Below are 24,601 nucleotides of genomic sequence, written 5' to 3'. Positions count from 1 at the left end.
ACACTTGCATGCAGTCATCTATTCCCAGTAGAAGGAAAAAAACTCTTGTTTAAGAATTTTGTTTCCTGATGAATTCCTGCTGTGCTAATATCCCTAATCAAGGGTCATAAGAGCCCAGACAGTGGCAAAACCAGATTCCTTAGTGCAAGCCCTTCAAAATCTTTTTGGTTTTAAGGGATAGGAGGGTCCCTGTTGGGAATGGGAAACAGGCTAATTGTTTCTGCAGCATCTGGGTTTTAAAGATCTAGTTAAAATTGCCAGGGGACCTTTAAGAGTTAAACCAAAGAAATTAATCACAATGACATGTATTACTGCAGGAGGTTGCCTTTACAGAGACTGTCAGAGAGTATAGAAATCCCTTTGTGGGCTTTACAGTAGACATCATGGGGAAACGTTTGGGAATTCTATCCTAGAAAGTTTTGTGGGTGAGATTTAGGACTCTTACTCTGCAAGCCGAGTAGAAGTGATCTGACAACAAAACATCTCCATCATCCTCTATGTTTGCATTATATGGACTGTCAGGCCCTAAGGCTGTCCAGGAAAGATGCTTGTACCACATCATCTCCATGTGTACCTTTGCCCCTAACTAAAATGAAGTTTGATTGCTTTGCTGACCCCAGCAGTTCCACAGAACAGGTGAACTTGCAGCCCTGAAATTGCTTCTTTGCCTGACTTCATATTTTGAATTCATTCTAGGGCCAGTACTTAAAGGGAGTGACTCAAAGTATAGAATAAGTGTAGTTCATGGGATGAGTCTGAGGGACACCAGGAAGACCTGGCTTGGAGAACCTCTAGATGATGGCATGAAATGTACAGCAGAAAGATCAACCTCCAGTACTGGTCTCCAGCTGGGTCTTAAATTTTTATTCTTTTCAAGATTGCGGATTTTTTTTTTTCCAGAACTTGTTGACTTTGCACCTGAACGAAAGGAAAGGGAATAGGCACTCTGTGTATTAGACAGAAAACCTTGTGTTTGTGCCTTGATCTAACCTGTGGATGTTATTTTCTCCCTCAGACTATCGTACTGGTCCCTGCTTTAGCCAAGTAAATAACCAGATGTGCCAGGGCCAACTCAGTGGGATCGTCTGCACCAAGACCATGTGTTGTGCCACCATTGGACGGGCCTGGGGTCACCCATGCGAGATGTGCCCTGCCCAGCCTCACCCCTGCCGCCGAGGTTTCATTCCCAACATTCGCACTGGAGCCTGTCAAGGTAAATGCCATGAACATCTAAAGGATGTTCCCTTACCCATCCTGATGTGCACTGAAAGGGTGAGTGATGAATACCTGTCAGGAGCCCCAATACAGAGAAAGTTCTCTGTGTAAACTTTGCTAAATCCATCATTGCATGTCACAGAGCATCACCATGGACCTTGGGTCTCCCATCGGATCATCTAAGATCCTCTTAGCTCAGTTAAAGATTCTGGCCATGCTGTGGTTCTCAGGTGACTTCCTCCATCCCACAAGATGTAGTGAATCAGGCTTGTGTGTCACCAGGTTTAAAACTAAGTTACAGCCTTCCATATAGCCTCATTCTGTGGTGCTGCTGTTGTTGGAGCTTCTGTCCCAGCACTGGAATGTGATCAACACTTCTATCGGGTGGCTAGTGCTCTGTAAATTGTATTATTGGTTCAAAACAAAAGCCATGACTCCTTCAAGATCACACAGGCAATTACAGTATACATGAATCACATGCTTAGAGGTTGCATTCAATGTCTAGGACACCCAGGCAAAAATAGCAGAATGGTCCACTGAGCTCCCATCAGCAGGTCCCATTGGCAGCCTTTCTGGAGCTGCCATTGCACCTCCATAGTGGTGGGTTGCAGGAGTCTTCATTTAGAGTTGCATGAATTCCTTTCTGCATCCACAACTGATTTCAGCCTTTACTTGCCATGATCAAAAGCCAAAATTACAGTCCAAGTCCCACATTGGCCAGTGTCTGTAGGATAAAATTGGGAAGGCTGAAGAGGACAACTCTCTTGCTGTCTGTTGTAATCTGTGTTTTATAGCCCTCATCTCTTCAGGAGAGCTTGGCCTATTTAATAGATTTGTCACTCACTGTTACTGCAAGCAGAACTGGAGTATAAATAATAACTGCAGCACATGAGCATGCCGGTTCTAGCAGCAAGTACTGAGGCCTTGCTGAGGTGCTTTGGAAAGCACAGTGTCGCCTCATCAATGAGAAGACCATGACTGCAGGATGACCCTTCCTTGGTCAGGGCTGAAGAGCAAAACCTTACAGTCCACAGGTTCCCCTCTCTGCCCTGCAGTAGGTGTTGCTCTCTGAAGGCTGCAGGAGGATGTCCCACCAAACCAATTCTCCTCCCCAACTCAGCTACCAGCCTGGAACAAACCACGAGGGCGTAGACACATTGATGTTTGCTTTGGAAAATATTACTATACTTTTGTCTCCCTCTTGCTTGTGTAGATGAGCCAGCAATACCTTTATGTCCCTTTTCTGTCCTTCACCTTATCTCTAATGTAATCGGATGGGTAATTGCATTATGAAACGTAAATCCACCTACTTGGAGCAAAGCTGCTTCTTTCTCATAGCACTCCCGCCATGCTAGGATTGAACACTCATCTGTTGCAACGGCTGCACTTTCTAACATCTTTGCTCTTCCTCCTGTAGATGTGGATGAATGTCAAGCCATTCCTGGCCTCTGTCAAGGTGGTAACTGCATCAACACTGTGGGTTCTTATGAGTGCAAATGCCCTGCAGGACACAAGCAGAGTGAGACCAGCCACAGATGTGAAGGTAAGATTGCAGGCTTCTGCACGGCTTCACCAAACTGCTCAGCATTGGGTTCCCAGCTAACACTCTGAGAGCACAAGGGCATTTAAAAACTTGAGAATCTCTCTGCTCACAGGGTATCTCCAAGGCTGTCAAAACAGAGATGTGAAAGAGCTCCCATGTCAGCCTTGATCCTAGCTCCCAAACAGGAGGGAGTACTGCAAGCATCAAGGCATGTTAGAAAATGTACTGCAAAATGAATTTCTGAGCTCTTTATCTGCTTCCCAGAGCCCGAGGCAAAGAAATGAGGAATAGAGCTTGCCTCATCTTCTGATCTTCTCTTAAACTAGAAAGAGGTGGGGGGTTTGTGCAGGTGTTTTCTGAAAGATATTTTAATGGCAACACAGACTCATTGAAGAGAAGGGACCTCTGGAGGGCTTTAGATATCTGCTTAGATCAGGACTGGCTTCAAAGCTATATCAGGTTGCTCAGTCTGATCAAGTTTTGAAAACTCAAAGCCTTTTCTTTTGGGGCTCTTGTCCCAGGGTTGCACCACTGTCATGGTGATGAAAATTTTCCTTATATCCACTTGATATTTATATTTTTGCTGCTTGCAACTTCTTGGCTCTAGTTCACTAAAGTAACTGGAAGGAAGGCAAAGTGGGTGGAGTCTGAGTAGCTGAGATGGTGATGGAATAAGACAACCAGAAGTAACATCATAGCTCTTGGAGTACTGCAGAAGGTCTGATTCCATGAGATGAGGGTATAGAGCAAGCAAATGCAGTGTTGCTTCACTGACTTGGTGACATTTTTCCAAACTGACATGTTGGCCAGAATCTGAACCTTGTTCTTGACTACAAAGCAAGCACAAATGAAAATTTGGTATTAGAGACATGAAATGCCAGTCAGCAGCATGCTTATGAGCATCCCTCCTTTGAGCCAGTGGCCTGATACTGTCCCAGACCCAGAGGGGAAGCATACCTCGCTGCCAGTCCAGGGTTATCTGCAGGCAGCCTGCCTGCTGTGCCTGGTTTTCCTGTTTTTCTGGTTACTTTGTAGGATGCACCTTGCTCATATTCAACTGAGTTGTAAATGGGAGTGACCTTTTCAGCCTCAGCATCTCTCTTGGAAATGATACAGTGCTTCAGAGGCATGGTTTGTGCTTACAGTTAGGGATGCTCTAAAACTTTCCTGCTTTAGCAGTAGCTATGGAGCTACTGTAGCTTGAAGCCAAGCAGTGGGGAATGCAGTCTGCCTCGTCACAGCGTCAGCCTTAGCCTGGCGCTGTGGGCAGCCTGGGGATTGCAGTCAACTTTCAAACTCTCTGGAGAAGTTCCCAACCTGATGGAAGGGAACTTTGCAGAAACTACTCTTTGGCTCTTCAGCACAGAATTTGGAGGAGTTTAGGTATTAATTACCTTCTAAAAACTCTTCAGTGGAGGACCCAGATGCTTTGCCCAGATGTGCAGGTGCAACTCTGCTCTGAACATGTAGGCAAGCTGATCTGCAGTGTCAGCAGTCAGACCTCCATGTCTGGAGACAGGGCTCCAGGAAACAGAAAGGATCAGTCTCAACAGCTCAGCAGGGTCTGGTAAGGTGGTGCAGAGAGCTCTGCCATTTTCAAGGGAAATACTTGCCACGTGGTTAGCGGAGTTGCTTAGAAATGGCCAAATACCTCATCCTCAGACCAGAGAACTGCTTTCATTTGGGCTGTGAAAATTTAACAACGTTAAGACCAGTTGTGGTAGTTAAGGCAGAGCTCTGCCTGCTTCTGGAAGCCCTTGGAACTGCTTTTTGCTCTTGGACTCAGGATAAGTTGGTCCACTGTGTTACTTAGTGAAATTCAGGACTCGCCTAGACAATGCAAGGCAATGTCTTGGTCCATGCCGTAAGGCGCACACTTCTGTAGTGAAGTGTGGAGCGCAGACAGGATGAGGTGCAGTCAGTATGTTAAACATTCACAGTGCCACCAGTCTGAGCACTCTTCATGCTGTTTTGAGTCTGGCTCCAGTTCATTAAGGTCCAGTCTCAGCATCTCCTTTATCACTGCTCAGCATGTCTCTGAGAGGTGTGCAGACCTCTGTGGGAAGGACACGCTCTCCCCAAGCATTTTGCAGCAGTTCTCGTGGGTCAGACGCATACCTTGCCAGGCAGGCTGCACCTCTCAGAAGTAGGGGAATAAGCATTTGTTGTATTTTCCAAACATCTGGCAAATGAAAAGCAAAACAGCATTAAACTTTTCCTGCCTTGGTTGTAAAAGCTCTTTCCCACGTACCCTAATGAAACCCCGCTGGCCTGTGTTTGCCACTTTAGGGTTGAAACGTGTTTGTTGTGCTGGTGTGACTGCGTCACACCTAGCCGGGCTTCAGGAACTCGGCTTCCCAAGTGGAGTTGGGAGCTGGGCTTCAGGAACTCCACTTCCCATTCCTGTCCAAGGCTCTGCTGTAACCAAGACAAGGGCTGATGAATGTACTAGAATCCAGATGTTTAACCTCAAATTTGTTTCCAGGTGGCAAAGTTATTTGCAGTGGTAGAACTGTAGGCAGCTAACTATTACACAGAGAGAGCACTTGCAGCAGCCACCATATAAGCATGGTAACTTAAGCAGTCACCATATAAGCATTAAAGCACCTCCATGGCACTGTGGGTTTGACAGCATTCGTTGTCCCACGGGGTTTCTCCCAATGGTCAGTTCTCAGGGAAAGGATCATTACTGCTTCCAGGTGACTGCTCCCATACCCCCACCTTCCTGCAATCCAGACATTTTCCTTGCTAGGATAATTCTAGTAGTCTCTGTGTCAGTGCATGCCGTGTGACCCGGGTTCAGCCCTTCAGAAAAACTTTTCCAAAGTGAGACACAAGCTACAGAGGTTAATCCTCCAGTGGGGGAAGGACGTTCTTTTATGTTGAGAAGACATCTGTGTCTGTGGATCTTCCTTGGCAGGATGCCATGAGACTTTCTAAAATTTTAACAGAGGGGTTTCTTGCAGTGCTCCAGCATCCAAGGACTTGGAACCGGTAGAATCCAAAACAGCCCTTTTACCTGCATCTCGGGTGAAGAACCAGTTCCCCAAATCCAGTGATGCCCCATGCAATTTGGCTGGCCAATGGGCAAAGGCTGGGCTGCACTAGAACCATGGGCCCAGCCTCAGGATGCAGAAAATTGTTCTTGCCTTGGTCTGCCTCACCCATGCTGGCTGGGGACCAGACAAAGCACATATGAAATCAGTTTAGCTGGAATCTCCTATATACCAAGATTAAAAACAATCCATTGTCTGAATCTGTCATCCAGATGCGAGGGGCCTCTGTGTGGGTCCCCACTTCCCAGAACGCCTGCAAAAGCAGCATGATGTGGCCATAAACAGCTTCCTTTCACTCTCCTTCCTGGATGGCCATAAAAAGAGACATCTCCAGCATCTATGGTGTCTGTTCCATCACTTATCTTACCTCAATGGCTGAGGAGACCACCAAAAGAGGATGCTTTCCTTTGGTATGATTTACTGACCTAGGGGTCCTTCTGTGAGAATGACATAAACATGAAGGATGCTCTAAACTGATAGGGTTGAGATTGTTTTCGAGGGCTTGTTTCCCAGACATGAATCACCAGCATGTCCCCACCAGGCAGTCAGAAGGTGAAGAGGATACCTTTGTCTGGGTTATCACTGCTCCCCTCTAGGGCATGTACCCTGTGTGAGTCCCTAAAACTATGTGAATAGGGGAATAGAAAGCCAGCATCTTGTAAGGGGTTCATCTGATGCTAACACTTTATAAATATAGGAAGATCTGGACCCTGTCTCAGAGTTTGCTGCGTGCTTTGGTACGTCAGGAGGGAACAGTTTGGTACAGCTGATAGAGCACTGAATTCCTGATTTGCTGAAATGGTCTGTACTGCCAAAGTGGCTGTATCAGTCCAAGCAACCTCCTCGCTGAGCCAAGGGTTTTAATCAAAATAATGACCACAAGCATAAGAGGATATTTTCTTTATCCAGGTGTGCTCCAAGCCTAAAATCTCAAAGCTGCAGGAGTTCCATTGTTGAGTCCGTTTGTGCTAACTTTATAGCTGGTGAAAGGAGTGATCTCTCAGCTTGCGCTGAGACCATCTTGCTTTAGGAAGAGGAGATGGTTTCCCCTTGTTTTCAGATTCCTTATCCAAGACTAGCATCCAGGAAATATTAAAGCTAGATTAAATGTCTATGTTAAATTCTTCCCTAGTTCCCAAGAGCTTGTATTTTCTGCTTAGAAGATTCCTCCTGGGGAGTGAAGTCAGCAGATGGGATTGCGTTTGAGCCAAAGGTCAGAGCCCGTGTCACTGTGTCTGCTGATTAATGATGTCTCCCTCATTAACGCAGCAGCATGTACCACTAATCTTCTTTGGTCTTTTTATTGGTGGGAATAGGCAGGAGTAGAGATAATGTTTTTTGTTTCCCATAGTGATACTTATCTCTTAACACAAATGGCACCTGGAATTAAGGCTCCATTTTCAGTCCCTGAATCCCTGAAGAATAAAGATGCTTTTCTTATGCAAGATCTTCTATGCTGATAACGGAGGCCAGCTCAGGCCCTGATCTCCCAAGCATGTGAGGGGGCTGCAGCTGGATACACCGGGTGAATTTTGGTCAACCCCAGAAGGAAAATGATGTCCTTTTTCTATCTGCAAAATGTGAAAACGTGCACACAACGTCAAGTTTGGATTTGAACCTAAATATCCTCCAAGTTCAGGGTTGCTCAGTTCCAGAGTTATTTCTGCAGCTCATCTCTAATGAATGTGACACTTTCAAATAGTGGCTTATTTTATGCCTTTGTTCATTGTATTCTGAGGGAGCTCGAGGGATCAAGAGTTCCTGAGCTTGGGCCTGTGCAACATATAATGAGAAATTTCTGGCACTGAGAGTTGCCTGCTCACTTTCTGAAAGATGTAAGCAGTCTGTGAAACACAGCCCGGGGAGGGGGGGGGCGGCTGGATCGAGGGTGGGGAAGGGGAAGGCTGTTCTCTTAACCAGCACTAGAGACAAGGCCAGCTTTGCAAGTGCCAAAGGATTGCTTTTATATTGTGTTGGTATGAAAAGATGAGCAAGGAGGACAGATGTTGCCAGCTCAGGGCTAAATTGACAGACTCTATGCCTGCCTTATGGGGAAACTGGAAAAGAGCAGGGTCTGTTGAGGTTTGCAGGGGAATGAGAAGTGTGTGAGCACTGAGAGAAGGGCACGCTTCTATCCACCTGACTTCTTACCACTGCTGGAAGGAAAGAATTGTTGAGGAGGATGCAAGAAAGCACTCCTGGCACTAATGGTGCAAAATGAAGAAAGGAAACATCAAAGCTGAAATCAGACACATCTTCCTGATACAAAAACCTTTATCAATAAATCATAGGGAAGTGGGGGGGGGTGTTACCCAGAGTGACGTTTTTAAATTATCCTGGAAGCCACCATAAAAATTACACTTAAGGGAACAATTCCACGGCATGTTCTTAAGGGTGGAATCACTGACTGAGTAAAGCTTTTCCTTCCATAACTTTAGTGGTTCTCTGCCAATAATTTAACTTCTTTTCTTAATAGCCCTTCCTCTACTGCATAACAAAATGCTAAGCCAGCTCAGTTATCAGTGAAGTATGTAATGCCAGTACCTCACCCAGGATGCTTTCCAATGCCCCAAAAGGAATAAGTGTCTCGCATCCAAAATTGTTCCAGGATGATAACATACAAGATACAAAAAAGTACATGGAGAAACACCAGGCAAGGGAGTGAAAGACACTGCATGCTTTGTGCAACAAGCTCTGTTCAAATCCATCCGGGGTAGATCCATTTTGACGGTCTTCTGCATCTCCAGGAGATGGATTCTGCCAAGGGAGAACAAGTCCTTTAATTACAAATCTCATGTATTTTCACTTGCCCCTTTCTATTTAACATTTGTAGGGTGACATGTTAGATGCTACTTATGTCCCTCCGGGCTAGTCTTTTGTCACCGCTACACAAAACTCCAAATTTTCTGATGAAGACGAGGCTCTATTTTTTTACTCTGTAGAATCTCATTCATGTTTCTGAATTGGAGGGAGCTTTCCTGCATTTTCCATGAGCAGAGCGGGTAGACTGGCCCACTCTCCTCACGAATGGAACATGATAGCCATTTTATTAGCGTGTTTTCAATTTTCTTACAAAATGTCCACAGAAGAGCTCATTGTTTGGATCCATTAAAAGCTCATTTCCATGGATTTGGTGTGGTTTGGAGGGTTCCATTACTCTCCTCTGTGGTTTCTTTGTGCTTTCTGGAAGGGAAGGTCTGAGAGTCCCGTGCGCTGCACGAGAGAGGGCTGATGAGGCATGACCTCTGCTACGTGACACAGAGATGTTTTCTCCATCAAGTCCTGTTTTTTTAGCAGATGGAAAGGTTGGGGTTTCAACATGTCTGTGGGCACCCGTGTTGGATGGGCTTTGCAGACTGCAACTCTCTTTCTGAAGCTCTGTAGCCTTTGGCTTCCAGCATTTTCAGCCTTAATGATCAGGCCAACTCCAACCCAGCGAGTTGGAGACCAGATCCAAAATCAACGTTTGCATTGAATTCTGCCATTGTCTGAAGAGCAGAGTACACAGAATATTGCTTTAATTTTTAACAGAGAGTTGGAAAACTCATGAAGTAGCCAGGTTGGAGTTGGAAGAATTCCCTACCCAGAGCTGGCAGCTGGGTGTTAATGAGAGGTGTACATATCCGTCCCACTGTGTCAAGCTCTCCATGGACTTCAGCTCTGAATGAATCAAAACTATGAGACACTTTACAAAGAGAAAATGAAGACGGCAAATGTGGTGGGGAAGAACTGAAACAACAACAAAGCCCAGAGCTCAGTTTCTCAAAGTACAGGATGTGCGAGTAGTCTTGAGAAACTCTGGCTTTATTTCTGCTTCTTGGGTTGCTAACACTGCTCTCATCTGAGCTAGGATTTTCAAGGGGAAACAAATGTTGCAGTTTGATTTAACCTTTTGAATTAACTCTGTTTTTCCTTGAGAATGGAATGCAGTTGCTGCCCCCACAAACACGTACACTTTTTCTTGGGTGACTGACGCTGTGTCATAAGTATTGATCTAATAAGATGCCTGCCTGTCAGCTGGCCTCCAGATCTCTGATCCAACAAACTTGAGGAGAGCTATGCCGAAGTTTTAAGCTGTTATTTCTAATAGCACAACCAGCTTTTGCTTCATAAAGCTCTTTCCCTTCCAGTGTTCTGCAAATTGTAACCAAACACAGGCCTGTAATTAAATGACAGGGCAGGCTGTAGTGATAAAATCTCTTTCGCTGCAGGGGCCCAGGTGGGGGAAGTGTTTTCTGTAGATTTGCATTGCTGCCTCTCGAGGTTTCAAGTCATGTCTGTCTGTTGGAGGGGCTCTGAGCATCAAAGAGCTAAAGGAGCACTGCAAGGACAGAGGCGATATCTCTGCTGCTTGCAAAAGGCGGCTGAAATCTTTGGCTAGCCAAAAGCATAATTTTGAGTTCCTAAGAAGCCAAACAGGAAGGCATCTTCCCCTCTTGATATATGAGTGTATGCCCTATGCACTTGGGCTTAATTTTGTGCATGTTGAAATCGAGGTTTCACTTGAGTCCTCAGGACTCAGAGTTGCAGCCAAAGTAAAACAGAAGATAATTGTGTTTGTAACAGGTTGTGTGAGTAAGGAGGAGAGGTTGAAGATTATTTCTTTGACCACATGAAGCACCCATGGGGGGTCTCTGTCCACACCATATGCCTCACTTCAAAAAGCAGCTCGGCTCATCTTACTTGAACACATACATTGTCAGCGTCTATCGCTGAGGTCAGTGGAATGAATTTTACTATGTCTCACTTTGCAGGGAAAAATCACCGTGAGGGCACAACTCTTCTGCTCTGTTTAGATGTTTCCATTCAGATGTGATGAATTACTGCCTGGATGAAATTATCTCCTTCTGCTGAGTGTAAATGGCATCTAGAAAAAACTCTGATGGAGATGCATGCTCTGTAACCATCTAACACATCTGACCACAACTCAACATGCACCACTGTCCGGATCATTTCTGCCATCTTTTCCTCTAGAGGTCTAACAGTGTAGACCCTCTTATACCTCTTTTCCCACAGAGCAAGGCGGGGGCTTTGGGGTGATGCGAATTAACTGTCCTCATCAGATGTCCATGGCTGTCCCACCCTGCAGCCAAAGGCTGGTGTAATGGGGTCACAGTGCCTGGGACATGATGGCAGAAGGCTTCTGGCATCCTCTCTAACTTTAGAGAGAAAGATAAAGTTTATAAGGATGTTTCTGGAGGACTGAGGACAATGCTTAGTCCTTGAGAGTCACTTATGTGCAGCCAGATTTCACCCCCACTTGCCCTCCCTTGGATTTGTGCCTATGCTAGGGAATCCTTTTACAGACATTGTTAAGTGAGTTGAATCCGTCCCAAGCCTTGGAGAACTACCCCTGTCCCTGGGTAGGTAGACCAAAGATTCTTTACCACTGGTAGAAATCTGTCTGCTTCATTCCAGCCTGAATTTACAATGTCTCAGCTTCAGTTTTCATCTTTTCTTTTTGAGACTGCAGAGCACTGCGTTCTCAACATCATCTTTGTGCCTCTTTTCTATGAACCCATCACATCCTCACAGTTTCTTGGATAAATGTAATTGAGTCCTGCCTAGTCCCTTAACAACAGGCAGTTTTTTCCAGGCCTTGAGTCGTCCCCCTAGACTCTGAACCCCTCCATTTTGTTAACACCCTCTTGTAAGAACTGACACCACACAGAGCTGTGGCATCCAGGAATGATCCTAGTTAAGAGGTAACATCACCTACCTGCTTCTGCTCGGTGTTTCTCCCATACATCTTCAGGGCTGCACTAGCATCGCTAGCCACTGCATGGCACTGTGAGATTGCAGTCAGACATTTCCTTCCTAACTCAAATTTTTTCTCAGTTTCACACTGGACAGGACACAGCTCACCACCCCTCGGGGTAGCCCCCACCCATTTCTTACAGAAATTTCTTGCCCATTTCTCAGATCTGTCACTGTGGCTCATATCCATCATCACAGCCAGGCCTTCTGGCTCCCGACACAGACTTCTTCTGGTCCCTCCCTTGCCCTGATGGGTGGGTTCAGGTAACTCTTTCCCATGTCTGTATGCTGCCTTCATCACTGAAGACTGCTAGATGAGCTCTTCCAAAGACATCCTCCATCCCCACTCCTAGATGAGAGGTCTTTGCTGTTCTGCTTTTTTTCTGGCAGATTAGTCTTTGCCCTGCAGCAACTCTAACCTCCACACATGCAAACGCCATCAGGCTGTGCAAGGCTGTTATGCTGTTCACATCAGAAAAATCCCCTTGAAGGAGCAGACTTTGACCAGTTCCTTTTCATTACTTTCCTGCCAGCCCCAGGCAGCATCTGAATTGCGTATAAAAATCCCCTTATCCATTCACAACAGCACGATAGATTTAAAATACAATAAATAAAGTTGCTTAGCAGAAATGATTTATTTTGCCAATTGCCAAGACACATTTTTTTTTGCCACCATAAAAACTATCGAGCAAATATTCCTTCTGTCTTTTACCACCACCTGGACCATGACCACCAACCAGCTGCTTTGGGTGGATTAATTAGAGGTTGGATCTAATTCCGTCTCAGCTTCTGAAACAGATTTCGGTTGGCAATAGAAAAAAATCTACAACCCTGCTCCCAGAGAAGTCCTCAGAGCCAAGTGCCCCACAAGCATGGCTAGAACCTGTACATTTAATTATATTGACATTTTGATCAAAATTTGTTGAAAACAGATTGCCCTTTTCAAAATAGCCGATTTGCCACTCTGTTCCCTTTGATTTTTCAAGTTTCAGGTCCCAAGTGATAGCTGCATACAGAAGTTTTAGGCTGTCTCTCTCTGTATCATCTGTATAGGTACTTGTTGAATTTTCCACCCAAGAATTTTCTCAAGGTTGTAATATAAATGGGCTGAAAAGTTTGGAGAACTCTACAGTTCTCAAGCAAACCCTATAGTGTCTCATCTTTCCAAGTCAGTTCTTCCAGCATGGATTAAAATCTAACTCTGAGCAAGATTTCAAATATAGGTGCTCTGTTTCAGGATCCAGACCTAGGCATCCAGGACCTTGGCAATGGGGCTAGTTTCCATGTTCAGCCTGTGGTGGGGGTCTGCCATATCTCCACACTAGACAGATGCTTGTAGAGCACATCGTAAGTTCAGATGGCAGAAGCTGCAACTGGGGTGATTGTCTCTGAATTGTGGTACTTTTATATCCTCTCTGCAATTATTACCATATGTCTGGGCACTGGGGCTGCCTGATCCTTCTGATGTCTGAGTCCAGCTGTTGTGCCTTGACAAAATCTTGTAATGTCCTTATTTTCCATGCTCTTAAATCCAGAGAGATGCCTCTCACTGATATGTTATGTTGTCACACACATGGCAGTGGGAGGCTGGAGAAGCAGGCTGCTGCAGAAGCAGTGTGGCAGGGCTTACTAACGTGGATAGTGTTTCTTTGATTGCCATGGATAATTAGGTGTGATCTCTCCAAGGACTCAGTCTATATCTCTATCTTGCTAATCTTCTCTGTGACAAGATAAATAGTTCAAACTATGGCATGCTCATGGCATTGTTACGCAAATCAGTTCACACTAAAATAGGACTGCTGATCGAGGAGCTGAACCCATAGAGTGATATGCCCTGGCCTCCCTTGCCTAACTGATAGTACAGAGGCCTTTTCACCTGGATTTGGATGCCTGAATGTACTTAAAATTGAACCAAATCCTTCCTGTATGGAGAAGTTTGATGAATAATGCATGAGCCCAGTGCTTTTCAAAAACATGATGTTGTCTCTGATGTTGCATCTCTGCTTTCAGAGGCCTCCAAGTCACATGGAGGGACCTGCTGTCCAGCCAGTCATGTACCTGCACAGACACGTTTCTGTCTTGAAGCTTTCTTTGTACTCCAGGGAGCTCGACATTTTAGATCAGCCTACCCGAAGACCTACACTGTCAGTAGAGATAAGCAGAGGACTCCATGAAGCCCTCTGTATCACCCCCTGGGGAATTCTCATTTTCCATACTGATCCACTGCTACAAGGCCACTTATGGTCTCGGGCATCCCATGACAACCCATAACACCAGCTACTGTCTTCTGTGATCCCAGTTCTGGTCCTGGATCCACACTGCAGATAGGAAAGGAGATGGTTTGCAGGGAAACATAATCACTGTTGGTTTGTTCTTTTCTAGATGTGGATGAGTGTGGCGCGATCTCTGGCGTGTGCGATGGCGGCGAGTGCACCAACACAGCAGGCAGCTACGTGTGCACATGTCCGCGTGGTTTCATGACCAGCCCCGATGGATCACGCTGCATTGGTAAGATGCTAAATAGATCTCGGGACCACAGATACAGGGAGAGATCACAATCTGAAATCCAGACCTGGTGATTTGCAAATCACTGTCTGGTGTTCACCAGATTTGCAAATCAAAGGGCACATTGTTCCTGCAATAGCTGGAAAGTGCTCTTTTCCATGTGCTGTCCTTGCACGTGCCATGGCTGACGTGGTCCGTCCTGGTCACAGGTTTTGATGCTGTTGCAGACCAGGGCTTTCTCCATCTCCGTAACTTGGACTGCAGGTGCCTCAGTGCTTGAAGTGTTTGACAAGGGGTTGCTGAGGACACTAGGAGGAGGACTGGGGTGGAAGGGGTCTGGCTGCGATAGTGGTCTGTTTGAGGAAGGATCCTTGTGCTCCTACTCAGAGAACTGCAGCAGCTAGCCGGAGAATCCCAGGCACTACCCCTTTTCTCCCGCAGTAGATGTCAGCCAGGGAGAGACACCAGTACTCCCCCTACAACTGAACTGCAGGCACAGTGTGTGGTTGTGGAGTGTGGAAGTCCAAGGGAAGGCTTGCAAACCTTCCCGGAGCAGTGATGGGGAACATCCCACAACTGCATATTCATCTGCTTGCTTTGCAGAGGTGAAGGGGGGAAAGGTTTACTCCAAGTGTTTGCATAACCAATGCAAATAAACGGTGACTTTTATCGTTTCCTCCTGCTTCGTGCTTAGACCACAGGTAATGGCTCATAAATCCCTAGTGCCCCAAGCTAATAATCAGTAGGGCTGTGGACTCAGTTGGCTTCATCTCACTGAACTCAACCTTTTGGGAGTGAGTTGCTTTGCACTGAGCTGGTTGTCTGGATCCCTTCTGTACCCAGTGCAGAGAAAGAGGGGCTTCCCAAGCGCAGCACGGGGCACTGCAGACACCTATTCCTGCACCCATGCTGAACCTGCAGGTTTACAAGTCTGTCCTGTAAGCTCTTGCGCATTACCTTGTAGCCCACCTTCCTCCCACAGTATCCAATTTCTGGCAACAGAATGACTCCCAGGCTCGTACAGAAATCACAGTGGTGCCATCCCCATCCTGCAGACTGCACCGAGGGCTTGGTGGGGCTGGTGTGTGCCGCTCTACCGGCTCTGACGTACCTGTTCGCCCTGTCTCAGTTTGGCGCAAAGCATCTGTATTTCAAAGCTTCCCAGAGCTGGCGTGGGTCCAGGCAAGCTTTCTCCAGACTGACGAGCTGTCCTGCCTCCAGACTACAGAGCCTGGAGTGAATCTTGCATGTTTAACAGATCAAAATTCCTTTCCAAGCCTTGTAAATATTTGATGGTCCATTTCTCTTTGTAACAGACAACAGTTTCTATGATAAATAGATCAGCTCTCTGTTTACTTGCTCTCAGCAGGGGCATGCACTTTAGTCAAAATGAATCCCAGGGTTTGTCTCACTATTCAGAAAGTTAATTCGCCTTTAGAAAGGCAAGGATGCAAGGATTTGTAAAGAGGAACTGTTACAGAAAAGGCAAAGATCATTGTTAGTGCAATGGAAAATGTCAGGTACAGCTTTCTGTTGAGAGTCCTGGAAATTAATACAGAAAAAAATAATTTCCAAATTCTTTTATATGCACAGAACCTGGAGTGAAAATTAATCATGTTCCAGTTCCGGAAAGAAAAACGTTGTAAAGCATAATGTACCAGTTACCTTGTTTGGGAATCTGATAGATTTTAATGAGAATGAAATTCTTTTCCTCCCTGTTTCCCAGACCCTGCCGTAAGCCTGGAGGGGTGTGACGGCTGTCGGATGAGTCATACGGACATTTCCCCACTTTACTTGAAACCAAGTGCTTCAAGAAATGAAAACTAAATAAAATTAGAAAGCCCAAATTTAAAAATAGTCCAAAGCTTAGTTAGCTGCAGTGGACTATGACAGCATCTGAACTCAATACATCATGCTCTAGCCATTTCCCTGAGCTAATATATGCTGCTAGTGTGCTGTCACATTTTGGGACAGACAATATTTTTTCTGGCAAAATGCACAGTTACTATTGGGGTGTTGTTGCCCTGGGATCCATATTTTGCAAACCCTGCTTCTATCCTTTGAGGGGGTTTTAGTGCTCGTTTTGAGAGTTTATGGTAGTTTAAGCTCACAATTTACGTCCTATGAAATAAATCAAATAAATAGTTTGTAAAATTGAAAATTAATAAATAATGTGGCCACCCTTAAAGCATGAACAGCATCAGGAGAGAGGAGAAGAGATTGTCACACTGCCACCTCTCAGATGTTTAGACTGGAAGTGACCGCAGTGTCTCATATATCATGGGGCACCAGCACTGGCTATGTGGTGACTTTATGGTGGCAGCCTTGATATATTCCCATCCCTTTCCCCTCCTTTTTTAGTAAAGTAAACACCTTTTTATTGCATTTGAATAATCTCCTGTAGTTTTTGCAGCTGAAACAGCAAGACACTGAGCTTGAGTTGATCCCAAATCTCATTAGCTGCTTTCACTGCCTTCCTCAGTAAAATGCAAACAGCAGCATAGCTGGAGAAAGTCCGTCATAGTTTGAAATGAACATTTATTGAATGATTCAACCACCTGTGCTTGACACAAAGAATCCAGTTCCACACATGTTCATAACAGTTTCATTCATTTATGCTTGTAAAAGACAGGCTCAGTGTTTTGCAGGCAGCAGAAGGATCTGCTCCAGCAGACTGTGAGGTTTTTTTTTCTTTTCAGTACAATGGGTTGCTTTTCAAGAACAGCTTAAAAGAATAATTTTCAAATGAGAAAAATGGCCTTTCAGATGCATTTCCAGACATGTACATGGTGTTCCTTTGTTCGTTGCAAGTCAGCACTCCTGCACATTGCTTTCTTTGCTCTTTTTCCCTGATAGTGCAGCAAAGCTCTGAGAGATTTGGGTCTTATCTCTTCTTGGGCAGCATCAGCAGATTTACTGCCTAAAATTCTGGGTAGGGCCAGATCTTGCTTATCGTTGCAAAGTCCTAGGCTCAGAGAAGGTTGTGAGGGTACTACTGAAGACTTCACCTGCCTGGACAACCCTTTTGGCCCTCTTTGGTCATTATCCAGGAAAGAAAAGAGCAAGAGGAAAGAGGAAACATGAGGAGATATTTATGAGGGCAAGAAATGACAAAAGGGAAGTGGTGTGAGGGTCACAGGCTCAAACCAGATTGATAAGGAGCTGGGGAGTGTTTCTGAGCAGAGTCTCCCAACAGGTCCGAGGCATCAAGAGAGCTGGTGATGCTGCCAAGCCGGGGTCTGCCTGGACATCTGCAGGGACCAGAGGGTGTAGAAAGGCTCCATAGTGTGAACCTGTGCAGGAACCTCAACTACAAACTGGATCATTCAGCCCACATTTGTAAAACATTTCCCCCTAGAGAGAATAATTTTTTATCAAATCATTTCAGGGATGCATTTATACCTCAACCTTGTAACCGTTGAACTGGGATGTGAATTTGGAAAAGACCAAACAGCCAGGGAAGGAGTGAATTTATTATGGCACTTGCCAGCAAAGAAACTGTCCTGCAATAACACCCAGAGCTTCCCCGTTTGCACTGCAGCCCTCCTGCAGTAAGGCAGCAGAAGCGTTGGTGGCCAAGGTGTGCCATGGGTATTGCAGTTTGGTGGGAGCTGTGCACAAAGGGATGCTTTGTGCCCTTGTTCTGGCATGATTCTTCACTGAGACAGACACCACCATCTAATCTTACCCAGACAAGAATGAAATTGGTCAGTTTTCCAGAAACAGAGAACATATGATGGCATCATCGCTCCAGACTGACTGTTCTCACCACAGTATGAGGCTCCTTTTTTGCACCCTTCTTCCTTGCAAACCAAGCACCATTGGACATCTTGGGTGGGAGACCTTTGGCTACATGCTGCTGTGTTGCAGCTCCCTTCTGAGCTAATAGCCCTCAGGTTCTTTGTAGTCAGAGCCAACTGCCTTTTGCAACCACTAGTTTGTTTGGGTTTGGTCACTTGAGCTTCTCAGTTTCTGTACATGACAAGTCACAAAGTGAGAGAAATACTCACCCTTTGAAGTTCTTTCCTGGGAAACAGTACCAGCACTTTCTATTCCTCCATCTCTCCCTGCCCCTACCCCACCACCAAAGAAACAAACCAGGTTTTCATCAGGATGAAAACCGCAAAATCCCTTGCAGGTGCACGACACATCTTAGACACCTTGCGCAGACCACAAAGAGGATGTCCACACTGAAAGGGAAGACAGAGATTAGCCGTGCTGGATAGTCACTCGGAGGGTGCAGCTCCTGCTGTGGGCTTCTCCTGGGCATCAGGACACACACACCAGAGCATCATGGCCCAGCCGGACAGGTGCAGACTCTGCCAGACCCCAGCAGAAAGGTCCAGCTTGGAGTCGCTCCTGTCCCATTATGATAAGCAGGCCAAACTCCATCTCCTGCTCTACCGCTCCTGGCTGGACCTTGTAAAGCATCCACAGCATCTCTGAGTCAGAGACCTCTGACAGACCTGTGGCTCTATCCCCCACCTCTGTGCACCATCTAATCTCGTGTGGAATTCTACCTCCTTTCTCGCCTGCAGCATTATCTGATTTACTGAGGTTATTGTGCAAACCTGTTCCCTTAACAGCTGCAGAGGAAGGCAGAACAAAACCATGACGGCTTTGTGCTCGTACCTCCAGCATGTGGGTGGTCCTGCAGGAGGTCACAGAGGGACTGCAGGGACCCACTGTTCTTTCCATCCACCCCTCTCTCTGCCCAAGGCAGCTCCAGATGAGTTTTCAATTAGTTCTGACCTTCATTTCTGAGAGAAATTATTATAAACTGCAGCAAAGACAGCTGAATTTAATAAACATTTGTCCAGATGAATAAGAGCTGGACCATTCCCCCCGTTACACAAACTGCTGTGACCTCCCTGCCTTGTCAAACTTGTCAGCACATGTCTGTCTGTGGGGAAGGAGACTGCGTTCTCCAAATCACTCCTTGCCCATTAACTGGCTGCCTGTCACCGTGTATCATAGCTTTTGGGACAGCAAGCATCCCACAGAAGAACAGAAGGAGCCGGGTGGGATCTCTCCTCTCTAATGCCCAAAGGGTATATTCCAAACTACCACCCTCAGATCTAGAAGTTCATTTAAGCTCAGCCCTAAGTCCTCACTTCACTAAACTCCCATCAAGGGTTTGAGGTGCAGCTTTTCCAAATGGCCCCACTATCTTGCCCTGGCTTGTTCAGACAGCAGCTTCCTTCTGGAATAAGAGGGGGCTACATGACACGCTGTGGAAACACAGCCCTCTTCTACACTCCAGCATCTGCTGAAACCCGCAAAGACGTGGGCACTGCTTTTGCACTTTTGCCACTTGCCAGAGGTCAAGGGTTTGGGATGACCCAAACACCCATGTGGCTTGTACTTCCCTTCATTAGGATTAGGAGCTAATCCAGTGTTGCATTCAATCCCCTCACTCAAGTTTCCCTTCTCCTAGTCTGTCTGTCTTTCTGCAAGTCTCTTTGGTGGATAAAGTTTCCTAAAAGGGAATAGTTCATGCTGAACTCAGTGCTGCAGAATGGTGGAAAGGATGTATCTGAGAAAAGACCTGCTGGTTTAGTCACCCTGGCTTTAAATGGGGTCACTATCCTCTGCAAGTCACTGAGCTGTGATTAGAGAAGAAATGTAACCACAGCCCACAGATCAAACAGCTCCATGCAATTAATTTCAATTATATTTCAGGGAAGTGTCAGCCTGCTGGCTAATGTCAGTCTAGAGGCACAGATGACAAATCAGACTAGACTTTCTCCCTCATTAATTTACTTGAGAAACAAGGACGGGAGATGAATGAGTGGAAGATTCCAGGTTTTCCTACAGGACTTGGTGCCAGACGGAGCCTGCTAGACATGTGAAAGACCCTCAGTCTCCTGGGCCTTGTCCAGAAGCCACACACACCAAACACCGGTGCCAGGCTCGGTGTCTGTGGCTTTGGCCAGGCTTGCGGACTTTGACCACCATCCAGGGCTCTTTCTCCTCCCAGCTCAGTCCAGGCTGTGAGAACTAACCCATGACCTGAAACAGGCATCCACTGGGAATGGGAGTGATCAGGCTGGAGGGATGCGGAATTGGGAACAGCTCCGTTTGTTTAGCGAGAGGTGCTGGGACCACTGGGACCTGGCAGGGAATGCTTCCTCATGGGAAGCCTGGAACGTGGGACATTTGCCATTAAATCAGTTCTGGGAAGGAGGGGCAGGTCCTTGCCAGGCCTGAGATGTGCAGGACCACGCTGGACACCGGTGGCTGTGGCAAGGTCCTTGCTTAGCACAGCATCGGGGATCACTGACTAACGCTGGAAGGGTTGTACCTGAATCCCCAGCCTGAGCAAAGTGGAGTAGGAAATGGCTGACCACCTTGGTCTGCCAGCTCTGTCCTGCAACAAGTGAGAACAAGGGAAAGGACTGTTGCAGCCAGGGCTTCAGCCTAGAGCAGGAATGGCTGAGGAATGCCCACTCACTGTCTGGGAACCCTCAAAATAGTAGCAGGCAGCGCTGGATTGTTTTTATCACAGGGAAGTGTTTTTAGTGGCAGAAATCAGAGGAAAATAGATTGTGCTGGGTCCAACAGCCCAAGAGAGGAGAAGACACTGCCCTCCACGTCGCCAAGTTCAGGGCCTGTTGTACTGTTATATTGGCACTGATTGCCTACCCTTGGTCACAAATGTAATATAAATACGGAAGACAGACACTAACATCAGAGGAGGAACCTGAAGAATGGACATCTCAGCCCCTCTCCCAGCTGGTATGTTGGGTCAGTGGTGGAACCCGTCCCTGACATCTCTCATTAGTGCAGAAACTCTGGTGAGAGGAGGGAGACACCTGTAAATAATCCCATTTCTTTGGGAAGGTGAGGAAGCACGGGATGACGTGGGGGACCGCATCTGTTTTCTGTTCTGTGAGTTCAGCCAGAATCTGCTGAGTCAGCTTGTCCTTCCCGCAGGGCAAGGAAGGCAGCTCCCAATGGAGAATCCAATGGGGAGGGATTGCCCACCTCCTGCCTGTTTCTGGCTCTTGGTCAGGCTGCTTATAGTATTTAGGAGCCTAAATGGGAATGTGAGATCTGATACTGGGGAATGAGGCCTGGCCCTACAGCCTTGATGTGCTCCCGATGGAGGTGCTGGAGAACCTCATGATCTGGGAGGATGAGGCAGAACAGCAGGTCAGATTGGGACATTGGACAGCCAGAAGAGATGCTATTTGGAATGGACCTGACCAAGAATATGGTGATGAAATGCTGTGAATATGTCTCCTTCTCCTCTCCCTCTCTGCAGACCAGCGGATTGGGACGTGTTTCTCTGCTTTGATCGGGGGTCGCTGTGCCGGGGACCTTCCCGGCCAGTACACCAAGATGCAGTGCTGCTGTGACTCAGGGCGTTGCTGGGCCATTGGTCAGACTCCAGAGATGTGCCCTGTCCGGGGGTCTGGTAAGTGCAACCCAAAGGACCTCCACCTGCTGCTTGGCCAACTCTTGGCTCTTACGGCCCTGGTGGTACCCCAGGCTTGACGTGGAGAATCATCAACGTAAAACCCAGAGAAAGGTCACATGGGGATGCTGGCTCTCCTGCCTGGGTCTCATCTGAAGTTGAGCCAAATGAGTTCAGCCAAGGCGAGAATTTATCCCTTTCCTCCTACCCCTTCATGTCTCTTTGGCTTCCACCATAATTGATCCTTGGAGCCAAATGAGGGTGAGCCCAGGCAGCAGGAGGCCTTGAGGAGGCACAGCACTGTAGATAAATCTCTCTGCCGCTCTTCTTTCATCACCAGCTCTGAGCAGGGCAGAGCTTCACAGTGTCTGGCACCGTCCTGTGTCCCGTCCTTTCCTGCATGAAGGGAGCCCACGGTGCCAGCTGTCCCACGCACCCTGAGAAGCCGTTGCCAAACACCCTGGCAAGCTGTGTCTCATCATCTGCTCCGGAGTGAAGGGTGTTACAGCCCTCCTCACCCATCTGCCCTTTTCCCATCAGCACCCACTCTCTTTGCTCCCTGCCGGTCCGTCTCCATCCCTCTGTTCTCTGCACTCTGGCGGAGGCAGGAGGGGGATTCAGGCACTCTTGGAAAAGCACTAAGGCAGCTGTTTTGTTTCAGATGAGTACCGCAGGCTTTGCATCGAAGGACTCCCAGTCGTGCCAGGGTTCCCTGGGAGCTTTCCAGGAATTCCTGGATTTGGGCCCAATGGTGTTGGGCCGGGACTCAACGGGCCTGGAGGCATCGGACCAAATGGGGCAAATGGACAAGGCGGGATCCCAGGTCTGCCTGGAATGGGCCCAGGAAGTTCAAGCATTGGTAATTAAAATTACTTTCTTACTGTGCTGACCCAATTTGGCTGCCTGTCTCAGAACACAGGCAGCGTGTCTGCCTGCGTGCCGGCCCGCTTCTTTGAGCCATGCACACATGAGCAAAGCGCCCATGCTCTTAGCCAGCTACAAGGTTTATTTTGACGTGGGGGGAGTGATGGGATGTGACACTAATACTGTGCAAGATGCTGAGCCCAGAAGCAGATCAAACAGCATCTGCTGGCAGAGCAAGGGAGCCGAGGCTGGCTCTGGTGCAGAATATCTTTCTAATTACCAAATAGGAATGAAGCTTTCACGTCACCGCCTCACTCTCTGCCTCCCCAAAACAAAACTGTTTTTTTCACCACCTTGGATACCCCTGTCATGTGCATCCCTGTATAGCTCCTTGCTAAAGGCTGAAGCCTGTGAAAATGCACTGGATGTCAATAAATATTGATTCCCAGCTTGCTTCTGAGAGGCTGTGCCATCTTGTGCATGTCAGTGGGGTAGGGGCATGCCACATACTGCAGCACCTTGCAGAGATTTCTGAGACAACTGAGTTTGTGTGTGCAGCCCCACGGTTGTTCAGGGCTGAGGAACATCACTGATCTGTCATGGTGTTTGGACTTACTGACCCTGCTTCCTGGGAACAATCAAGGGAGCTGTAATCCTCTACCTGATGCTGTCTCTGTGCTTTCCAGGAACCGCCACTTTGAATCAGACCATTGACATCTGCAAGCATTTCACTAACCTCTGCCTGAATGGACGCTGCATCCCCACCCCATCCAGCTACCGCTGCGAGTGCAACATGGGGTACAAGCAGGATGTGCGCGGAGAGTGCATTGGTGAGTAGGATCTGCCCGACACGCACACAGATCAGCTCCAACCATGCCCCATGCCTGCTCCTAACAGCACCTTGAGCTGCTGCCCCAACAGCCCCCATCCCAGTCAGAGCTCCCAACAAGAGGCTGGAGATAGAGGGCTCATGTCAGGTAATGAAGCAGCATGACAGAAAGGATATGTCTGCCCCGCAAAGAACACCCAGGGTGACAGCTCTCCTCTGGTAGCCACAACATTGCCATTGGCGTAGCTGCTTGTCACTGCTTGGACAGAGTCCCAGCACCGGGGTGGTGCTAATGGTCCCGGTGGCCAGTTCACACCATGGGAAGCCCCATATAACCAGCCCTTGGGGAGCACCAGTAATCAGGGAGCAGCAGGAAGGGCAGCGTGCTCTGCCGGTTATTGGGCTGCTGCCTGCTCTGCTTACGCCGCAGGCTTAGGCTGCAGCCCTGATGGTCACCCCAGCTAGCTGGTAGCTGTGCAAGCCTACTCAGAAGCTTGAGGTCTCCAAGGAATTAGAACTAGAAGGATGGCATCTTTCAGAAGAATTACCATTTTATAAGTAAGTGGGCTATTTTTTCTGAGAACTATAAGGACACTGTGTCCTGCTGAAAGAAGATGGTGTCTACCCACCACATCTGCAAAGAACAGCCTTCCTATGCTGACAACTCCACCCAAGCAGACCTCCCAAAGGCTGAAATAACTGTCCAGACCTTAGGTTGTATGGAGATCCAGCACCTGAAGGCAGTGGTGAATGTCATAGCCCAGCTATGTAAGTATGTCCAACTAGAGGAACTCTTCAAACAAGTAGCTGTGTTATAAGAGGAGCTCAACAGGCAGCATGGTATTTGGCAATGTACGCAAGAGGTAGATATGTGGTACTGTGTGCTGTCCCAGGCTGAGTGACAGCCCTACCTCAAGGCTGTGCAAGGGGGAGATAAGCCTGAATTCAGCCTTGAGCTGACTGACACAAATAACTCAGAAGATGAAGGAGACTGGACCCTTATCTCTGCTGAGGGCAGAAGGAAGAACCTTCCTCTGAAGTTCCCCTATGTAAGAGATATGACGCTCTAGGTTTGGAGGACAAAGAGCACACGAGTAATGGACAAGATCCAGGAAAAGCCAACCATGCAACCTTGATCCAGCCCCCCACATGCATTAGAACCAGTGCCACCAGAAAAGCCCATGAAGTATTAGTAATTGGAGATTCCTTACTGAGAGGTACCAAAGCACCCAATTGCCATCCCCCCAATTTCTCTGGAGAAGTTTGCTGCCTCCCAGGAGCTCACATTTGCAACATCACTGAGAGGCTGCTGCGACTGGTGAACCCTCCAGATTATCATCCACTCCTACTATTCCATGTAGGGTCTAATGATACTGCAACAAGGCAACTTAGAACAACCAAAAGAGACTATA

The 24,601-nt window shown here is 47.2% G+C and overlaps 1 protein-coding gene across 1 annotated transcript in view; it reads left to right on the top strand.

The window, feature by feature from the left end:
• FBN3 (fibrillin 3) overlaps positions 1 to 24,601 on the top strand; it is a 114,234-nt gene that overhangs the window by 48,152 nt on the left and 41,481 nt on the right. The window contains 6 exon segments of the mRNA XM_030033280.1: positions 1,016 to 1,213; positions 2,633 to 2,758; positions 13,954 to 14,079; positions 21,344 to 21,496; positions 22,158 to 22,355; positions 23,047 to 23,190. Of these exon segments, the coding sequence (XP_029889140.1) occupies positions 1,016 to 1,213; positions 2,633 to 2,758; positions 13,954 to 14,079; positions 21,344 to 21,496; positions 22,158 to 22,355; positions 23,047 to 23,190 (945 nt within the window).

This window comes from Aquila chrysaetos, chromosome 12 (genome assembly GCF_900496995.4).
Source record: "Aquila chrysaetos chrysaetos chromosome 12, bAquChr1.4, whole genome shotgun sequence".
In the NCBI taxonomy this organism is placed as follows: Eukaryota; Metazoa; Chordata; class Aves; order Accipitriformes; family Accipitridae; genus Aquila; species Aquila chrysaetos.
The sequence above is the reverse complement of the archived record's forward strand: the minus strand, read 5'-3'. Positions and strand labels throughout refer to the sequence as shown.